The following is a 21,680-nucleotide window of genomic DNA, read 5'->3' on the forward strand; positions in this document are numbered from 1 at the left end:
TCAAAACATATTTATAGATAACTTTCTATGTGATATATGTATTGGGGGGTACTTTCTTCCCCCCCCCCGGTTCTTTCAGGTATTAACAACCCCAAAAAAGATGTACATGCCATTTCTTACACTGTCTCTTTCTCAAAATCTAGATATGAAGTAACCAGATGTGAATCAGAACATTTTTATTATTCTGTGTGAACTTGTATGCAAACATTCTTTCTCCTTATTGAGGCAGAGGGAAGATTCAGAGTTCTTAAAAGTCACATAGAGAATGGTTTGTCAGCATGCAAAGGAGAGATGTGACTTAAAAAAGCACCAAATAATGTGGAGACTGCATTCTAAGGAAGAAAAGTGTTAAGTCATACAGGTGTATGATCTGAAACTTTCTGAGAAGGTATCGGTGAGGAACTGATTCAAGGATGTTAAAGCTGACTCTAATACTGAAAGCATTTATACATGTTAATGTTGTTGTTGCAGTAGTTACCCCTAAATTGGGAAGTCAGTTTGGTAGGGCTTAGGTCCTCTGTTATTTCTGCAACTTGGAGCATGTGTGGGGACAAAGAGGGAGCATGAAATGCAAAATTCAATTTGAGTTATACTGTGTCTTGAACTTCTTGAAAATGTGTACTCTACCCTCAGGAAGCAGAACAACTGAAGTCAGTTAAGAAGAATGGGTACTTGAAGATTTGATATATTTTAAGGGAATAAATCCAAATAGAGATTTCCAGATCTTGCTGATTTATTTAAAGGGCCATTTATGACTTTCACAAGTTGCTGGTAAACCTTCAGTTACACTGAACCAGAATTTAGTTTCACTCTTGGCTCTAAACCAGCAAAAAATATTGATAATCATAGAATCACAGAATAGTTAGGGTTGGAAAGGACCTTAAGATCATCTGGTTCCAACCCCCCTGCCATGGGCAGGGACACCTCACACTAAACCATGCCACCCAAGGCCTCATCCAACCTGGCCTTGAACACTGCCAAGGATGGAGCATTCACAAACTCCCTGGGCAACCCATTCCAGTGCCTCACCACCCTCACAGTAAAGAATTTCCTCCTTATATCCAATCTAAACTTCCCCTGTTTCAGTTTGAACCCGTTACCCCTTGTCCTGTCACTACAGTCCCTGACGAAGAGTCCCTCCCCAGCATCCTTGTAGGCCCCCTTCAGATACTGGAAGGCTGCTATGAGGTCTCCACACAGGCTTCTCTTCTCCAGGCTGAACAGCCCAAACTTTCTCAGCCTGTCTCCATACGGGAGGTGCTCCAGTCCCCTGATCATCCTCGTGGCCCTCCTCTGGACTTGTTCCAACAGTTCCATGTCCTTTTTATGTTGAGGACACCAGAACTGCACACAATACTCCAAGTGGGGTCTCACGAGAGCAGAGTAGAGGGGCAGGATCACCTCCTTCGACCTGCTGGTCATGCTCCTCTTGATGCATCCCAGGATACGGTTGGCTTTCTGGGCTGCGAGCGCACACTGAAGCCGGCTCATGTTCATTTTCTCATCGACCAACACCCCCAAGTCCTTCTCCACAGGGCTGCTCTGAATCTCTTCTCTGCCCAACCTGTAGCTGTGCCTGGGATTGCTCCGACCCAGGTGTAGGACCTTGCATTTGGCATGTGTTAGGAATGAATGGAAATGTTTTGTTCGTGGTTATGTACACAGAACAAATATGAGATTTCTTCACTTTCAGTACCGTTTGTGCGTTCTGAGCAAAACTAACCAAAGTGTGTGTAGCCACAGGAGCTGTGCCATCTCCTGCACTGTAATTCTCTTTCAAATAAATAAAGTTGTGTGTTCCGAAGGCAGTCTTTGTATTTTTCTGTGTATTATATACAGGTTCTTTTGCTCTACTTTTTTTTTTTTTTTCCATGATGCTGTGAATTGTCCCACTGAAGTTGATAGGAGCAGTAAAATTGACTATTCAGTATCAGTATTTTGTGGTCCCCATACATGAACCCTCAGACTGCACTATGGAACCCTTTGTGCCCCAGGCACTGGAAATCTTGGGGCGGAATGTATGTGAGGTGAGGGGGCACAAGTATGGTCATTGCTGCAGTTTGGATCAAAGCTCTTGTTTATTTGGTATGAACAGACAAGAGTACAGACTATACCAAGGCTTCAGTGAGCAAATTCCCTGTGAACATGCAGCTTGCAAATCTCAGGGTTTTATTGTCGAAATTCAGCTCTTGGACCTGCAGTTCACCTTGCAGCACAGAAACAGGCCCTGAAAGCTGGAGGGAGAAAGGGTTAAAGAGCCTTCTGTTTCACCTTAGGCAAATACGCAATAAGTACTTGGACAAGAACACTATGTCAGGAGTGCAGCTGGGAAGAGGGACAGCTGTTTGTTTTTTATCCTCCCTCAGAGTACAATCTATTTAAATATTTACATGGTCTCTTGCTAAAAGGCTGCCTTTCCTATACTTTTTTGGTTTACTATTAAGTTACGAATGGGGGAGAGGAAAAGATTTGTAATTGGTAATTCCTCCACTTTGAAACAGTGTATTTATTTTATTTACTCAGAGAAATATGGTAGTAGTGGTTTATAAACACATTTAAATGGTTTCATTGAGGCTTGTGCTCTGCTGTTGAATATAATTTCTTATTCTTTTCATGTACTCTATATATTTTTTAATCTTAATAGGCTATCTGAACATACAGTAAAAATAGGAAATTTCAGACAATACAACCTTTCAGAGAAAGCAGTGGAACACTAATATGTAGGTAATTTCAGAAGATAAATAATATAGATAATAACATAAAGCCCTTGTAAATGCAGGAATTATATACTCAGTATCTTATAAACAGTTACGAATAGCGAGTAGGTCCTTCACTGATGAACACGTTAGTTCTAGCATTGGTCATGCCCTGTGTGTCTGTTCTGCATAGACTCATATACTAGGTCACGGCATCTAAAATTGTGAAACTATTCAAGGCATCTGTTTGTGTTAGTTTACAGAATCAATGGTATTTAATGATGTGAAACATCTTGGATCACAAAGCTCTTGCAAGGATGGGAAAAATAAAACCAGAACTCCTTAGGGGCCAGAGGAAAGACTTCAGCAAGTGGTTAGTATTACACCTAGGAAGGGTTGATTTAAAATCAGCAGATCATAGGAGACAGTATGGTTAACCATTGTCTGTAGTCTTTGTTGGACTGAGGCCTTGATTGTTACTCATGGGTCAAAATTAAAGGTATTTCACTTCAACGTAAAATGAGCTTTACAAGGAATGTGTTTTTCACACCATATAGACTTTCAAGACATAATTTGAATGTAATTTAGCATGAGGGAGAATCTATTTAATTTGATAGTAGTAAGTGTTTCATGTTGTCTTTTCATAGTCTCAATTTTGTCAGATTTGTAACTGATATAAGCTGTTTGGTTTTGAAGAGTGCTATGCATGTACCCTAGGTAGCCTTCAAAGAGTAAAAATGAAGTGACTGACAGAACTTTGAGAGGCTTTGGCAAGGTTGGTACAAAAGTTTGCACCCCTGTAATTATTATTTTGGAAGCAATCCTTGCTTTGTTCTATAATTACATATATAATTCCCTTGTCAAAGACTGTGGCAAAAGTTGAAATTAAAAATTAAGCAGAAAATGTATTTTAGCATACATAGGTTGAGGTGCAGGAAAGCCCATGAGTATGTGCCTGATTTTAAGTTGCTATACACATGATAGTGTGATCTAAATCTCAAATACAGTTAGATTTTACTTAGTATTCAGAACTCTCTTCAGGCTGCGTCAGACCTGCAGTTGAAGTGACCTTGGCAACTACAAATCCCAGGGAGCATTGCTTTTAGCAGGTTTGTGCAACCGGATTGGCATCCTGCAGGGACCAATGGCAGGCCGAGAATTCAAGAATGTGTGTCAGCTGCCGGCATTAAAATTCACTGGAGAGAACTGCAGACCTGGGTGGAAGTTGTGTTTTCCCCTGCGGTTTCTGTAGCTCACCCTTGTGTGAGCTTTGTAGTGATATTCTGGTTTACACTCTGTGTGCCTGGGTTGAAAAAGCCTGCTGGACTGGTCCAGATGGATGCAATTCTGAAGTGCAGACCGGATGACTTGGAAGATTACTACAACTTGTTAGAATGTGATGAACTGTCTACGGTAAGAGCCTTCCCCACTGCCCTCCCGGCTAATATTTTGAGTGTGCTTATTTATCTACAGGGAGGATTTGGAGTTTTTTATGTCTACAGACAGGACTACGTGAAATGCATTGTGAACCTTCTTTCTTGTTGCTTTTAGTATCTCCCTTTGTAAAGCTCAATTTTCTGATCTGCATACCGATGTTAAGATCCTAGAACAAAGCTCAAAAGTGTCCTATAAAGCTGGACTGTATTATAGATATAGCTGAAATAATAATTTATTCATTAGTTTAGTTCAGCATGTGATATGGTCATAAATCATGAGCCAACTGCTTCAATTTGACAACATCCAAATAATATTTTTCTTAATATATTTTTTTGTTTTAAAAGTTGCAACTAATATGAATGAATGTTCATAGGTGTAGGTAATTGATAATGCTATTGAGTTTCTCAAGTTATATGCATATTTTAAAATTTAAAAAAACTTGTATTCATTGGTTGGAAAACAAAAAATAATACCTTTTTCATTCATCATATTAATTATTAATAAATGCTAACTTTAATAATATTCAAATACTAGTTTTAGTAGTTTGTTTTGGTAGCAGATACATACTTCATAATGAGATCTAGCTAAGCAATTGTTGAACATTTTGTAGCTAAAACAAGTGGAGTTTTTTTCTCAATGGTGCCTCTATAATCTTTTTGATAGTCTAAGTTAGTGGTATGCTAATATTTTTTTAATCTAGTTGTTATATTAACTGAAATTTGTGTTTCAGTTTTGGAATTTTGGAAAAGGAGTTTTGATTAATGAAGGATGTGTTCACTGTGGATAAAAGCTGTATTTTGCTCAGAAAATGTAATCTGATGCTCTCATCTGGCGTAGTGTTCAAATGCTGGGAAAATATCTCTCTCATTTCTATCACTAAAAGCATACTAATAAGTTATTTTTGATCTGTTACGGAAGGCAATTTAAAGCTTTTCCTGAGGTAAGTCCTAAAAAGTCATCCCAGCAGAGGGCGGAGTTAAAGTTTCAGTGCAGGCTTGTTCGCAGATGCTATTTCTTAATTTTCTACCTCGCACTAATTCCTTAAGGGCTTAGCAATTAATGAGTAGTTCAGGTACATGCGATGATGATTTTTCAAATTGCTTAAAATTAAAGTAAAAAGATGGAATAAATGCTAATAGGTCTTGAAAAATAATCTGTTGAGTATTATTTGTTAAGAGAAGCAGCAGATGTTACTAAATTATTTTTGACATGGGAGTAGGAACTCTGATCATGAGTTGACTGAATACCACGATTGCCTTCCTTCAGGATGGTGCACACTACTTTTAGCATCTAACAGAAATCTGAAGCATTACAGGTGCTTTGCAATCACATTACTTTGCATACCCGATCAACTATCTGTAGCAGCACAGGCTTCTTTGGGCATATACAGCATATTCCCAGCTGAGTACTTTCATCTAAGCTGCTGAATATTCTGGTCTTGATCTGACTTGATTAAATTTAAGATTAATTTTAATTCTCAATTTCTAAAGATTTTCCCTGTGTTCAGGTAAATGTCTGTGTTCATCCTCGGCTTCTTGTAGGATTGAGCACAGGAACACCTAATTCATCTTCTGATTTGAGAGGAACAGGGGAGATTTAAGCTACATCCTTCTTCCACAAACAGTGTTATTCATAAATAGTGGCTATTAGATACCTTTCTTGGCAAAACATCTCACTGAATCTTTTATATAAATTTCATATATTTTGTATAAACTTTTATATCTACTGATTTATTTTTTTTAAACTGAAGTCATGCACACTACACCTCTCCTATTGCACATATTTTAACTTTCCAGTTCCCCTCTATATAACCTAATTTTTTGCCTGTATTAAAGCTTGTAAAAATGAATAGGAAAGAATATTTCAGCATTCTTTGTTGTTCTTCTCAACCCCTTTCAAAAGGCAAATTTGAAAATAGTTTCTGTGTGTATGTACTTACTCACTTTAAGTCTTGACATGCTGTTTAGGTTGAACAAATTATTGCAGAATTTAAGATTAAAGCCCTTGAATGTCACCCTGACAAACATCCTGGAAACCCCAAAGCAGGTATGTATTCTTCCTCCTTAAAACCAATCTATTTTCTTTTTTCTTATTGTAACATGACTAAGATGTTAAATTCAGCTTTAAAACTTTATTAAATATTATTTTCCCCCAATATAATTTAATTATCAGGTGTATTGAGCATACTGTTTTTAAATAGCAAGCTTTAGTGCTTATTTCTAACACTTGCACGTTCCTAGACACTAGAGCAGGAAGGCACTTTTTGGATTTTTTTTTTTTTTTTCCCTTAGGACTTTCAGGTTTTTTTCTTTCTATGGCAAAACATCTTTTAATCCAGAAAATATTTATGGAACGTATCCTTTTCTAGTCCTGTGAAGTTGGCCTGCTTCCATGCTCAGTGGCATTCAAGTGCCATACTCGCATCAACTAGTTAATTTGCTTCCATGAACAAGCCCATCAGGAACACATTAAATGTACTTTAGTTTCTTTTAATGTAATTTAATGACTTGAAATAAAGAGAAACCAGCACCAGATGAGTAGCCATCTGTTTGCAGAACAGCAGCTAGCATTTGTGTTTATGAAAGTGTGCAGTTCATCATATGTGTGACAGCAAAGCAGCACCTGAGTTATTTGGAGGCAATCGTACTGATTCATAACCACAAGATAGCTGTAATCAGTGCTCACCAATATCTGAATAGTTTATAGTAAAGGTTGTTCTGATCATATTTATGATTTCCACCAGAAATTTGATGTAGTATAATTAAATATACTTCTGAGTAATGCATAAAGGTTTTCCTTTTGATTCTTCCTATTAGTTTTAAGCTGAACAACATATGCATAAACTGAACATCACAGCTTACCTACTTGTTTGAATTTGACTTCATCCCCACTCTCCTCTGAAGCAGCAGAGCTGCAAATATAGTAGATGTTAAGTGAGACTTGTACTCCACTGCCTTGAGCAGAGCTCTCAGCAGGGCTTGGCTTTCCTTATTGATGTGCTGTCCTGGCCTAGAATCAGAGAGCTGATGGCGTAGAGAGGTTAAAGGCTGAAATAGGTGGGGGTTTTCATTTTCAGACTGCCTTACAGGGAAATCCTGAGATTTGGTGTTTGAGAGGCAATCTGCCACCTATTTACAGTAACCTGGTAAGTAATCATTTATTATGAATGATTGCACAAGTACCAAGGAAACCAATGGAATCAACTTTGTCGGCTGGAAATTCTGGCTATTGCAGCAGGGAAACGAGACTATTCCAGCGCATGGTCCTGTTCTGTTTGCACCACCCTGCATGTGGTTCACGCCATCACCACCCCCAATTAATTAACTGAAAGAAGGAGGCCACGTGACAAATGTTAGAGCAGCCTTGTTTGACAAGAAGAAAAATTTTACGCTCCATTTACCTGAACATGCTGTATTTATCTGAAGTAACTTTTTACAGCAGTAGTGACAGTTTACTTTTTATTGTTTATTTCATCATCTTAAAGTTCAGTAAAGAGTAGTTAAGGTAGTCCTTTTATTTGTTGAAAAGTAGTAATGCTAGAAAAAGGAAACCTGATAGAACTACCCCCTTAACCTGTTGTTTGCTTTATAGTTACCAATTTTGATTAACATTTGGGCTTAGTGTATTTCAAAAGAAATCTCTCCAATTTGTAAACTGGAATAAATTAATAGTAATAATAATAGATCACTGTAATACAGGTGACTCATAGATAAAATCTAAGTCTTTATAGCCCTTCTACAAATAGTAACATGCAGCTGCATCCTTGATAACCATTTAATGACAAATTACCCTGTAGGGAAAAAAAAGAGCTCTCATTCATGCAGCCTGGTATTCAGGACAGCATTTTAGTACATGTAGAAAACATATCTAATAAAATGCACAAGTTATTTAAATTATATTTAGATTTCTCTTCTTGTTTGTCAATTTTCGCTTGTGTGTTGTGTCCCGTCCTGTCCCCTTTCCCCCACTTATGTTTTTTCTTGGTGGTGTGCTTTGCTCTAACTTCCTTGCTGCTGTCGATGTAAGCATGTTCCTTCTAAGCATTGTGACTGGTTTAATTTTCTTTTTAAAGGAAGTATGAAGGGGGCAAGTTGTGCCTTTTGCCTGCTGTAAGTTTCTCTGGACTTTAAATTTAGGAGATTTTGAAGATGGTAGACAAACGAGCATTTTAGTCCTCATTTGAAAAGGGTATCAGTTGTCCATCAAAGGTGCTATGATCCTAAAGTCAGCTAAACTGTGCAAAGCTGTAAGCAGAACAACCACACACATACCTTTGTGATTTAGTTCTTGTGCCTCCTTTACTCTGCTTACTCTAAGCCTTTGTTGGCAGCTCCCGTTTCACATCTGAATTAATTTATTTGAAACCAAATACTGACTTCAGTATTGTTTTGTTTTTTTGTTCTAGTGGAGAATTTCCAGAAGCTGCAGCAAGCTAAGGAGATTCTTACTAATGAAGAGAGTCGAGCGCGTTACGATTACTGGCGACGAAGCAAAATTACCATTCCGTTCCAGCAATGGGAGGCCTTGAGCAATTCTGTGAAAACGGTTGGTGATGTCTAAGTCTGGGCCTTCAGGAGCAGGGGGAGGTAGGGCTGGTCCAAGAAAATGCAGCAGTGAGTGGGGGGATGAGTTACAACGCTTAAGGGTTAAACAACTTAAAGGGCTGCTTTCAAACACTTCAGCACACTTTGCTTTTTGTAGGAACCTTTTATTATTTTCAAAGTCAGATTAAGGCTAGGACCTTTGTATAATATATTCTCCTTTTGGTAGGTTGCTTATCAGATAGGTTTTTGTGCTATCTGGTGAAATAAAGAGCTCACTGAAAAATCTAGGTTCCTTGGAACCCTGGGCTTCATACACATCTTTGGAGGGGCCCTGCTAGGCTACTGGGGTGATTTGTGACAGGCAGGTGTTCTGAGGGTTGTTTGCCCTCCTAATTCTGTTAGTGAATTAATTTGGTGGCATGTTCCTATTAGATCGTAATTCTGTAATGTTTGATAATTTTTTTTTGCCTTCCTTATGAGGGTGAATGATAGTTACAAGTCTACATGGTCATATTTTAGGGCAGGTGAATACATACTCGTATTGCCAGTTCTTCCCACCTCAGTTCTGCATACGAGAGAAGCTTGAGAGCCTCTTCAACTAAAGCATTACAACTAAGTTTAAATGTTTGCTGGAAATATCCTATCAAGCTTAGTTCAGTTCCAAACAGAAATAATTCCACAGACTTCAGTAGTGAGTCTTTCCAAATCATCTTGTTTTCAAAAGGCACCTTAAAGTCAAAGACAGCTTTGAAAACAGACATTTCTAAGTCACTCAAGCCCTCTTTAAAAAGTGTCTGAAGACATGAGAGAAGAAACTGATCAAAACACCCTTAGAATTATTTGGTGCACTTGTACTTTGTTCTTTGTCCCCTGACATAAACTATCCTCTCAAATGCTATTTCTGTAATTAGCTGTGCTTTCCCCTAACCTATTGACCTGGAAGTTTCTCTGTAGTATATGTTTTGTTTGACCATTCATTACAACAATGTAAAAAAGAAAAGTTCACTAAAAATCTTTTAAAGCATAGTAGTTCGTTCTTTATTTGTAATTTTTGTATTTCTTTAGTCAATGCATTGGGCTGTCCAAAATAAGAAGGACCAAATGCTGGAAGCTCCTGACTCAAATAATAGCAGCAACATAACTAGTGAGATTTGGACCCAAAAGACTGAAAACAATGAAGAAGGACTGTCAGATGGGAACAGGGAGCAAGATGATGTTGCAATTCCTGATGGGAAACCACAGTGTTCAAAGAATCCAGACTCCCCAAGTAAGTGAAACCAGAAGTTACAGAAAATTGCATTATCCAGGAATTGACCCGAAAAGCAGGCTTTGTCATGAGAATTCTTCTCCAGAATAATATGTTTAACTGGTAGCTTTTTTAATGTGGGTTTGGGTTGGGATTTTGTTTTGGGTTTTATGTTGTTTATTATTTACCTAACTTTGAAGCTTTCAGACCTTTCTTCCTCCCTACCCCATGTTTGTTTGCTTGATTGCTAGTAAACCTCAAAACTGGAGAAGAAAAAATTCCTTTTTAAACCAAAATGGAAAGTTCAGATTTACTGCTATATCCAAATTAAAAAAAAAAAAAAAAAAAAAAAAAAGAGGAATCAGAATCAGATCTACCAGGTTGGAAGGGACCTTCAAGATCATCGAGTCCAACCCATGCCCTACACCTCGACTAAACCATGTCACCAAGTGCCACATCCAGTCTCTTTTTAAACACATCCAGGGATGGAGACTCCACCACCACCCTGGGCAGACCGTTCCAATATTTTATTATTCTTTCTGTGAAAAATTTCTTCCTAATATCCAACCTGTACCTTCCTTGGCGCAGTTTGAGACTGTGTCCTCTCATTCTGTCAGTTGCTGCCTGGTGAAAGAGACCAACCCTCACCTGTCTACAACCTCCTTTCAGGAAGTTGTAGAGAGTGATAAGGTCACCTCTGAGTCTCCTTTTCTCCAGGCCAAACAACTCCAACGCTCTCAATCGCTCCTCGTAGGGCTTGTGGTCCAAGCCCCTCACCAGCCTTGTTGCCCTCCTTTGGACACGCTCAATCATTTCCACGTCCTTCTTAAACTGAGGAGCCCAGAACTGGACACAGTACTCAAGGTGCGGCCTCACCAGTGCGGAGTACAGGGGAAGAATAACCTCCCTGTTTCTGCTGGCCACACCATTCCTAATGCAGGCTAGGATGCCATTGGCCTTCTTGGCCACCAGGGCACACTGCCGGCTCATATTCAGCTGGCCATCCACCAATACCCCCAGATCCCTTTCTGCCTGGACACTATCCAGCCACACTGTCCCCAACTTGTAACATTGCAAGGGGTTTTTATGGCCAAAATGTAGGACTCGGCACTTAGACTTACTAAATTTCATCTTATTGGATTCTGCCCATCTATCCAACCTATCCAGGTCTCCCTGCAGAGCCCTCCTTCCTTCCAAAAGATCGACACAAGCTCCCAGCTTAGCGTCATCTGCAAACTTACTGATGAAGGACTCAATACCCTCATCCATGTCATCAGTAAAAATATTGAACAACACCGGTCCCAGCACAGACCCCTGAGGGACACCACTGGTGACTGGTTGCCAGCTGGATGCAACACTGTTCACCATCACCCTCTGGGCCCTGCCATCCAGCCAGTTACTGACCCAGCAAAGAGTGCTCCTGTCCAAGCCGTGAGCTGCTAGCTTTTCCAGGAGTATGTTATGGGGGACAGTATCAAAAGCCTTGCTGAAATCCAAATAGACAACATCCACAGCCCTTCCCACATCCACCAGGCGGGTCACCTGATCATAAAAGTAAATCAGGTTGGTCAAGCATGACCTACCCTTCATAAACCCATGCTGGCTGGGTCTAATACCTGGCCATTTCTTAAGTGCTGCTTAATAGCACTCAGTATGAACTTTTCCATTAACTTTCCCGGCACTGAGGTCAGACTAACTGGCCTGTAATTACCAGGATCCTCCCTCCTACCCTTTTTATAGATGGGGGTCACATTGGCCAGCTTCCAATCATCTGGAACCTCGCCAGTGAGCCACAAGTGTTGGTAAATGATGGAGAGTGGCTTTGCAAGCTCATCCGCCATCTCCCTCATCACCCTGGGATGGATTCCATCTGGTCCCATTGATTTGTAAATGTTCAGGTGCCTCAACAATTCTCTAACTTCCTCTTATTGAGTAACAAGAGGTGGAGGAGGGGAATTATTTTTGTGATTTTATTTAAAATAACTTTAAAACCTGTTAAAATATTTAGGTATTTTACTTTTTTTTTTATGCATCATTCAGTATTTCTGCACGGTTTGCACCTGATGAGTTAATGAGGACTAAAAATTGAGAGTTGAAGGTTTCTTTTGTATTTGAACAGTTTGTTTTTAAATAGTGCATGCAGCAGAAGAAATGTGTATTTTAAAAGCTTTCATTTGACCATTTCCTGTCTGCTGCTTAGGTTTGTATGCTTGAATCAAAGTTTACTTACCACAATCACCACCCTCTGTTCTGCTTGATTCTTCAGGGGTTTTATAACCTTAGGCTTATGTTATCAGAGAACTATTATTCAACAAAGTCCTGTAATTTCTTCCCAGCTTGATCAAACAGGAAATTATGTTGAACTATGAGGACAGCAAAACCTGACCGAATCCCAAACATTGGTGGAATGCAGAAAATAGATAAGAAAATTGTACAAATGTATGTGAGGCACAATGGAAAATTTTATATTGTAAAAATGTTTTATAACATAAACATTTATAACATTTATAACTATTGGCTATTTTTTGGTAATGAAATTGTCACTGTATCCTTTGTAGATCAATAAAATTTCAAAGTAAATAAACCATCATCTTGTTCCTTGTAATGGTGATCTTTCTTTCCAGGCATCTTCTTTCTCATAATGTTTTTTAAGTTTTAGTTTAACTTCCAGAGATCTGAGTGGTAAAAATATCGAACTCATCAAATGCCTACTTAATTTATCCAATAGGCATATATTTATATTAATAAATGTTAATATTAAAAGATATTTGACAGGGCCTGTATGCCCTTCAGTGTTCATAGCTGTTGTTAGGACATTGATAATGGTTTTTTCTTCGTCCAGAAAAATTTTGTATATAGGATTCCACTATTAAACTGGGAGATTTTCAGTTCCTATCTGCTTGTTTGTAAGAATTAGGGACTACAAGTACACATAGTAAGAGATGGTAACACAAAGTCTGGTAATAGGTTTCAGCTTCGTGATATAGAAAGATCACATTTTAGCATTGAGAGGCCATAGATCATAAAAATTTCGCAGAGTCTGGAAAAAAAAAGTGCTCTCTGTGGCTTCTGTCCTCACTGCTGCCTTTCATGTACTTGGAGATTCAGCATGTCACTCTCCCTTTTTCTTTAGACTAAGCAAATGCAATTTGTTCAGTTTTTCTTTGTAGGTCCTCCTTTTCTGGATAGCCATTATTTTTGGTGTTCTCCTTTAGAGTCTTTCCAGCTGATACATATCTTGAAGATTGGTGTTTGCTTGAGTTCTTGTTCAACTGGTGCCAGGAATACAGGTTGTCCCTGCTAGTCAAGAGCCCTGGCAGTAACCATTCTTTTATTTTTTCTTGGGAAGATTATAGAGTATTACTTCAGACAACTTAGTTTTATACATGTTTATAATAATGTACTTGTCTTTCTGTTTTATACCTCAGGATTTTCAGAGGCAAATTACTGGCACTTGCGTTTCCGCTGGTCAGGGGATGCTCCATCAGAGCTTTTGAGGAAATTCAGAAACTACGAGATCTAAAAGTATGCGTAAGATCATCTGTTCAACAGTTCAGTACCGTTTTTTTCAGCAGTTATAAGTTATTTGTATTTTGTATTCATGCATTGTGATGTGAACGTTGTTTGAATAAATGTTTCAATACTGGTTTGCTCACACATGATATGAGCATTACAGGTGGAGGTCTTTTTGTTTAATGAGCAAACATAAATAAGCAAAGACCTTTTCAGTATTAACATAAAGTAGTTTTGTGACGTTATGTAACATCCTATATGTTGTTTCTTGTACTCTTAAATACTGTGTAGTGAATAATATTTTTCTTAATACTGTGATGTTATAAAGAGCGTACTCTCGGTAGAATCAAAGTCAATGTTAAACTCTGGCAAATCATGCTATTAAGTAATTATCTTCCAAAAGCCATATGACAGTGAGCTTTAAACAAAACTGTGCTTATTTCTAAACTGTGTATTCTAGTTCACTTCTCCATTGCATTGTTCTTCCTGCAGTGATTTATAATGCACATGTGCCCAATACTATTACAAACTTAATCTGTTGGAGAATTGTGATCTTATGGTATGAATAAGAAGGTTCTTATTATTCAAGGTCACCATGATAGATCAAGCACTCCTAGAAATCCCTGAACTTTCTAATTTGTTAAGCAAGTATACCTTTTGCACCAGCTGTTTATTGTGGAAGGCAGTTTCTGAACTTCAGTTCTCCAGTTAGCAACTTTCTCCTTAAGATTTATTGGTGAACAACTAATACCCCTGGTGTGTGTGCCAGCATTGGTCTGCCTGAACCTAGAGACCATTTCTCACACTGTGGCTTAATAGTAATTTCCCTCCTGGCTCTGGCTGGGTAGACAGAGTCTTATCAAGGTTTTGTATGGTGAAGAATGAAGAATCACGCTAGTCAGCATTAATGTTTTCCATATTTTGGACAACTTTTCATATTCTACATTGTTTATTTTCTTCTTTGTAAACCCAGATAATGTGTCAGGTATTGACACTATGTTTTTGTGCAGGCAAGTAATTCCATCAACAACAAATAAAAACGCATGCATACAAAAAGGGGTTGTTCTCATTTTTTGTTAAATTAAAATCCTCTGCCCACCACAGAGATCCCTTTTGAATTTCTTATTTGTACCCTCAGTGGGTAAAAGCTTAAGGGAGTCCAGTTACGAATCTTCAGCATCTCCATGGAAAGTCCTATCTGAAAATTCCAGTCTTCTCCCAGCATGGAAACAATATTATGACTTCTGTCTCTCCCTGCCCTGGAGTGATATGTTTGGGTCTATTGTGCGAGGGTATGATGTGTGGAGTGACCTCCTGACCTTCTCCTGTTTGGTGCCTATTTGCTATAAATTGTAACAGAAGTGCCTGCCAATGGAATCCTGATAATATGTGCAACATTAACCTTCTTAGAATACTTATCCTGGTGCCAGTTTTCTTTATGGAGGATGATGCCAGTGTTCATGCTGGTTGTGTTTGTACCACTTTAAAAGTTCAAAGTACTAGTGTTGTGCTGATAAAACTACATCAATCCTAGATTTGATGGCATCAGTAGCAACAGCTATTTTTACAGCACATCATCCTGCTTATCCAAAATATTTTATTTCTTCCTACATGTTTTTCTCTTGCATATTTTGCAGCTGAAAATTTTATAGAGATTAGATTAATAATTCTCTGTAATATCTGCTAAATGGAATTACAAATTTTCTTCTAGTGCATATACTTCTTCATATAAACATATTTTACTCAAGAAAGACTTTCAATCGATTTTGTAGGGAGGGACTGTAAGGAATGTCAAACAGTAGTAACTCTAGTTCATGTAAAGGATACAAAGTAATATGGTAGAATTTTTCTCTAACAAAAAGATGGAAATGCAACCAGCTGGATTTCTTTAAGTCAGATGGCAGCTCAGATTCTCCTCTCTCAATTTCACTTGCTTGTAATGGTAAAAGGGGGTAGTTGGATGGATGATTTAGCACCTAACCAGCTGGTTTCCCATGAGAAGTGAGTAATACAATAGATCTTTAAAGAGCAAACTAATTTTTCATGTCATTAGAACTGATGTCATTATTAGCCAATTACAACATGGTTTGTTTTGGCAAAACACCTTTAGATATCCTGAATAATTGCAGATATTTGGAAGACTCTTAGCCCAGGAAAAACTGGTAACAACACCTACATTTTGCAACACAAAAATGTGAGTACTGATCTCTAAATCTCTAACAGGTATTTGCCTTAGTGAAGGGGGCAGATTATTAACTGATGCTCTAGTGCACCAGTACAGCCTTTTTTTTTTTTTTTTCTATTTATGTTTGTATTTAACTTGAAATGGTCCAATTTTCTGTATTTCTGAAATAGAGTTCAACTAACCTATTCCTAGCAGAGCAAACCCAGAGGCACTGGAAAGCAAGAGGAAGCTGTGCAGCCTGTTTTGCTTTTGGGAAAACATTGGTGAGACCTGACCTGTTGGCCAGTAAGAACATTTAATTAGAGTAAGTGGGAAGCCCAGTTCTCCCTCACATTAGAAATAGAAGAAATAAGCTGACAAATCAGTCTGTTAGATGATTCAGGGTCTACCTCCCAAGTATGAACTGCGTTTTTTTCTTTTTATTATTTTAAATACATAGTATTTTTAGAAGATTTTTGCAAGTAGCATAAAAAGATCCAGCAAATGCCCCATTATCCACAATAATGTGTGCCTTGGCCTCTGCATTGGTAAGCACATAACATGCTTAATATGCTTAAATACTAATTGAAGCAGGGGTTGTAAGGTGGATCTCTAAAGCTCTGTGAAGGTGTGATTAAGAGGCAAGAGTTGGGTACACACAGCTTTTCAGTGGCAACGGAAAATTTAAGTTTCTTTGCAAAATGGAGACAGCTGCAAAAGGACAGTTGTGGCGCGGGGAACAACAGCAACAAAGCAGATGCTATGTATTAGAAGTATCTAAAGTTGGAGAAAGAGGGCTGCTACCTGTAAAGGGACGGTAAGGTCCCGTTTTCTTCTTTAGCATTTCTTCTGAGTTGGTAACCTAGGTAGCAAAGGGTCCTGAACCTTCTGGGTACCTGAGGAGTCTGACTTGGAGTGTGCTTCCACTACACAGTGACTGAGCATTAATATGCTTGAGTGCTTTGTTAGCTGTAGCTCCAAATGACTTGGCATAGCTTGGTATGAAAATAAGCAGACCTGGGAGGTGAGCCTAGTTCCTCTGGAGTCTGGTCAAAAGTATGGATTAAACTTGGCTGTAACTGGACTTGTGAGGGCTAGTGGTATTTCAGCTGGAAGTTATGAGGTAGCAGATGGGGGTACAGGTGGATGATGATAAAATACAGAGAATAGGGCATGTTGTTTAATACTATTTCTTGGTCTCTGAAACCATATCAATCAATTTTGTAATATTAAAAAATAAGCAACTATTTAGCCAGCTGTTTGCAATGAAACGGAGCAGCTCGAGGGGAGGGGGTGTTCTTGAATTGTATAAAATGAATACATTTTTAATTACTGCTGCCTTGTCCTTGTGCAAATGCTGAAAATGTAGGATTGAGAATGTTCTAGTTCTACACAAGCTTTTTATTTTGCCAGTATTTGCCAAGTTGTTTTGCCAATGTTTCCCAAGTGGCGCTATAAGAGTTTGAAGTTTTGATGATGAATACAGATAGTATATGACTTAAAATATCAGGCTGAATAATGCTTAATGATAGGTAAGGTCATTTCCTGAATGCTTGTTTTCCTCTTTGAGTGGGGGTGGAGGATAGGGAGAAAAAAAGGCAGTATATATGTCCTGTAATAGAAGCAAGTATCCTGATGATTAAAACAGATAGTGGGTAGTTTTAATTTCCTGAGCATGAACATTGCTATCTCACAGTTTCATATCTGAAATGAGAGACACGACTGCTGAGAAGGTAAGCAGCGAAGCTGTTGTGAGGCTGATAAAATTACATAGCAAAAGATAAAGCAATTCAGTAAGTCAGCCTCTGTCATTGTCAGATGAGGTGATATTTATCAGTTAGTTTATGCTGGGTATTTTTATTGCAACCCGGTGTACGTGCTCATCCTGCTGTTATAAGAGGTGCCAAGCCTCCCCCGTAATGGGAGACACTGCGTATGTTTGTTCTTTCACCTTCAGTTATTAGTCTCTTCTTCCGCCCATGTTAATGAAAATGAGGCTCTTCATGTACTCTTTTTGTCCCAGCTTTGAAAGGCTTGTGTCTGAGTCATTATGATAGTACACAATACATACTGGGAACCTTTACACATTTTATGTCTCTGATGGATATCCTAACCTGTTAGGTTTAAAAAAACCAAATTTTTAATTTTAAAAATTTTAAATTTTTAAAAAACAAATTTTAAAAAACCAAATTTTCTTTCCTCTTGATTCCATCCTCACAGTGGTTTGCTCTTGTTCCCTTCTTCTTGTGGGGCAGTAAGGAAGAGGGGTTACTTCTAGAAGAAATTTGCTGCCAGTGTTTGTTAGGTTTCCAGTCTTGATGTGCTTTGGACAAAATTATTTGCTTGTTGCTTTGTCAAAACTGTTTTTCCAAAAATACCAAAGGACTCTTGGCACCAAAGGGAAACATCTTTCCTAAGGAGATGCAGTTTGACTCTCAGGCATTAATCCTTACAGAAACTACATTTATTTTGCCAGGATTGTCAGAGCTGGTCTTTCACTGGCAGTAATTCCCATGGAACCCCCAAGAGGAGGACTGTCAGCTTCTCCTCATAAGCAACTTTGTGTGAATAATATTGATGGGATCAGGTGAGGCAGGAGGATGAGCAGAAAGTTCCAGAGGAGTAAGAGACTGTTCCAGATGGTTGGGCCTGAATGCTTTTAGTGCTTTATGCTATTTGCAATCCTTGCTTTCAAAGGATCTGAGTCTTCCCAGGATTCCCATGTCCATCCTTGGCCTGCCACTGCCAAACGACTAGGCTTCTTGCTTTAGTGTGGACAGCTGATGATGCAAGGGAACTTGTCATCTTGAGCATCTCTTTGTTTAGCTGTCTGGAGGTACCTTGATCCCAAACGGTACTGTGCAGTGGGCCTGAGCCAGGTTTGGGGAGGAAAATTGCAGTGAGGGGCAGAGATATGGTACACGTTGGTACGTATGGGTTCAACATGGGTTAAGCCCAAATGTACCTTTCAGGGTCTGTACTCCAGCACCAGAGTCATTACTGCCTTGCTCTTTCTCAGTGTTATACCTGAGGTTTAAAAAGGGAAGCAGATCAGGACAGTACTACTTTAACTCTTTGTTATAAAATGGAGATGAAAATGATAGGTGTCAAGAGGACAGCACTGAACTCCAAACACTAGTGCTACTGATGCATATGTAGCTTTAGTTGGCCTTTTAGCAGTCCTTACTTTCTTCTGGAATTACAAAGAATTATTGCAATTAAAACCATATGGTTCTTTAGTGCTTTAATGGAAACATTTTAATAAATTTTGCTGAAGGGTGAGGGTGGAAAATAACTTTTTTGTTTGCTTATTTTTGTGGCTGCTTTTTTATTTTGCAACTGCAAATTTTAAGCAAAATCAGTTTCAAGGAGAAAAGGTTCATTGAATGCAAATATGTCCTTAGAGGAGATTTTTGTTCCTTTTCCAACAGCCTGGTTTTCAACATAAAATTCAAAATAACCACATATTTTGGTGTCAGTCATTTGACATTTCCATTCCCATAAAGCGCCAGTGAAAAGGACATTTTGAAATTGCAAACATCCTAATAAATATTTATTGGATTGGTGCTTTGTCTTCAGATCTGCTGAAGCAGTCTTTTGGAAGTAAGACTGAATGGTCAGTAAAAACCCTGGCGAATTCTTCAGTAATGCAGTGAAAAAGAAGGACTTAGTGCAAAGCTTGCCCACTGTGTTTAGTATTTTGACTCTCTTAATTCTTTTTATTAATTTGGAATGTTACCTAAAACTGCATTACACAGTTTCTCTCATCTGTTCCAGATTACAGGGGTGAGTGGGACCTGTTGCTGCTTTAATACTACTTTTATTTCTTGACAAAAGCAGGGGAGGAGTGTACAGGTGTAGCCTAATGAGTTGCAATCGGATAAATACTAGATATTCCTTCTTCTTGGTGCAGAAGCATGTTTAGCAGTGAAAGAAGACATGATGAATAAAACCTTCACAGAACATGAAAAAACACTAACCCCCCTCGGGGGTCGCAGCGAGCAGGGTTCGAACCTGCGCGGGGAGACCCCATTGGATTTCAAGTCCAACGCCTTAACCACTCGGCCATCGCTGCTGTTGGTATCAACTACTCTGGGCTGAAATCCTTACCCAGTGTTCCGGCGGCGGAAGTTCTGCCTCCACCCGTGCGAGGAGCCAATGGGTACCGCCGCGTCCCACTGTTGCCGGCCCCCGCCCGCCCGTCGTAATGGCTGCTTTGCAGTAACGGTGGCGTCGCTGAGCGCGGTCGTCCACCGCACTTCAGCCGGGCCTGGCTGGAGGTTACTGCGGGACTGAGTGTCGGTGGGTTTGAGAGTACTGTTTGAGCGTGGGGAAGCAGACGTGTTAGCAACCGCTGTCACCTTTTAAATTTCCCTTCTGTCTCCCCAGTTAAAAGAATTCCATTCTGCTCAGTACCGTGAGGCTTTAGACAGCTGAAATTAGCGCCGTCTTTCATACAGTGATTTTTCGCTGCTATAAGCATCAGTTCTCGCTGTTGAGAAGATAACCGGTGCAGTTCACTGTACTTTTTCTAGAGTAGGTAATAACTTGACTGAATTTTCCATGCAGCTTTTCAGCTCAGGAAAAAATTAGGGTCACTTTATATGCTGCTGGGGTTTTCAACCTGAACCATAAAGGCTCTGTCTGCTCCTGCAAATTCTGCCTGGGAATGTCTGCAGGCACGCTTGGATTTGCTAGTTTGAATGCAACCAGTTTGTGCTACACAATACAGTAACTTATCAGGCATTGCATTAATTTTTACAGTGGTACTGTAAATACCTTTCCTGGTTTTACTAATTCTGCTTCTCAACTATAACAGGAATTCTGTTATAACTTTTATATGTAATTCCGTTCACTGTGGATTGTTCTTTTTTTACCCTAGCGATAGTTAATTGTGTCAGGAGTAGTATAATGAAAATTAAATCTTACTTGACTTTATATATATGCTGCAATGGATACAAATAATTTCCCTTTTCATCCCTTCAGTTTGCTGGGTATGCCTGTGCTAGGAATTTTACCCTCTTTCCCCTTCTATAGTCACAGTTTTTGTTAACACCTTTTTTTTTTTTTTTTTTTTTTTTTTTTTTTTTTTAATTTAATAGCTGGAGTGATGTTGATGATAGTGCTTCTCTTCCCAGCCATCCACCCCATTTCTGTTTTCTGGGTGGGTTTTTTTGTTTCGGTTTGTTTTTTTTCCTTTGTATGGGTTATTAATTAAGAAGTACTCTTTAATAATTCCTCAGCACTAGAAGTATTGCTGGATTAATAAGGATCTCAAAACAGTCTTATAAAATTAATCTTTTAGGACTTTTCTCTCCAACCTAACCTGGGGAATATAGAGGACAGACAGACATGGAAAGGACAAAGTGTTTCTATAATTTTAAAAGAACTCAGTTCCCCAACAAGAGGGACATGGACCTGCTAGGGTGAGTCCAGAGGAGGGCCACAAAGATGATCAGTGTGCTGGAGCAGCTCTCATATGTCGATAGGCTGAGAGAGTTGGGATTGTTCACCTTGAAGAAGAGAAGGCTCTGGGGAGACCTTATAGCAGCTTCTGGTACCTAAAGGTGCTGACAAGAAATATGAAGAGGAACTTTTTACAAAGGCATGTGTGCTAGGACAAGGGAGAATGGCTGTAAGCTGAAAGAGACAGATTTAAATTAGATATCAGGAAGTAGTTCTTTCCTATGAGGATGGTGAGACACCAGAGAAGTTGTGGAGGCCCCATCACTGCAAGTGTTTAACGTCTGTTTGGATGGGGCTTTGAGCAACCTGGTCTAGTGGAAGGTGTCTCTGCATGTGGCAGAGGGGTTGGAACTGGATGAGCCTTAAGGTTCATTCCAACCTGAACCATTCTGTGATTCTATGATTCTGCTATTTTGTTGTACTCCAACATTTATTAAATTCTCTTTACCATTTAAGTTGTTACAGCTTTTTAAAAGGTTTTGATTCCTCATCTTTAATTGCCCATTAACAATTGGGAGTTAGGTCAGTTTGTGGTCATTGTCAGACAGCTGTGGCTGCTCAGTTCTGAGTTAGGAAAACAGTTGTGAATTTATGATTAGTTTCAATGGGAAACA

At 39.0% G+C, this 21,680-nt stretch overlaps 1 protein-coding gene across 2 annotated transcripts; it reads left to right on the forward strand.

The window, feature by feature from the left end:
- Positions 1-3,056: 3,056 nt before the first annotated feature.
- Positions 3,057-14,453, forward strand: DNAJC12 (DnaJ heat shock protein family (Hsp40) member C12). 2 transcript variants are annotated; one of them, XR_013957250.1, is made up of 6 exons: positions 3,057-4,109; positions 6,101-6,179; positions 8,539-8,678; positions 9,743-9,944; positions 12,260-12,362; positions 13,352-14,453. XR_013957250.1 is itself a non-coding variant. In XM_080621929.1 (5 exons), the coding sequence occupies exons 1-5, from the start codon at positions 4,032-4,034 to the stop codon at positions 13,444-13,446; spliced, it is 594 nt and encodes a 197-aa protein (XP_080478055.1). In that variant the 5' UTR covers positions 3,057-4,031; the 3' UTR covers positions 13,447-14,453. The 2 variants fall into 2 exon arrangements, 1 of the variants encoding a protein (XP_080478055.1); XM_080621929.1 differs by lacking the exon at positions 12,260-12,362.
- Positions 14,454-21,680: the final 7,227 nt, after the last annotated feature.

The sequence above is a fragment of the Psittacula echo genome, assembly GCF_963264785.1.
Source record: "Psittacula echo genome assembly, chromosome: 6".
NCBI lineage: Eukaryota > Metazoa > Chordata > Aves > Psittaciformes > Psittacidae > Psittacula > Psittacula echo.

Bases quoted from the DNA above. Each gene is read 5' to 3' on its own strand.
- DNAJC12 (XM_080621929.1), top strand. From the start codon at position 4,032: ATGGATGCAATTCTGAAGTGCAGACCGGATGACTTGGAAGATTACTAC. The intron at 4,110-6,100 runs GTAAGAGCCTTC...CATGCTGTTTAG, and splicing joins AATGTGATGAACTGTCTACG to GTTGAACAAATTATTGCAGA. The intron at 8,679-9,742 runs GTTGGTGATGTC...GTATTTCTTTAG, and splicing joins TGAGCAATTCTGTGAAAACG to TCAATGCATTGGGCTGTCCA.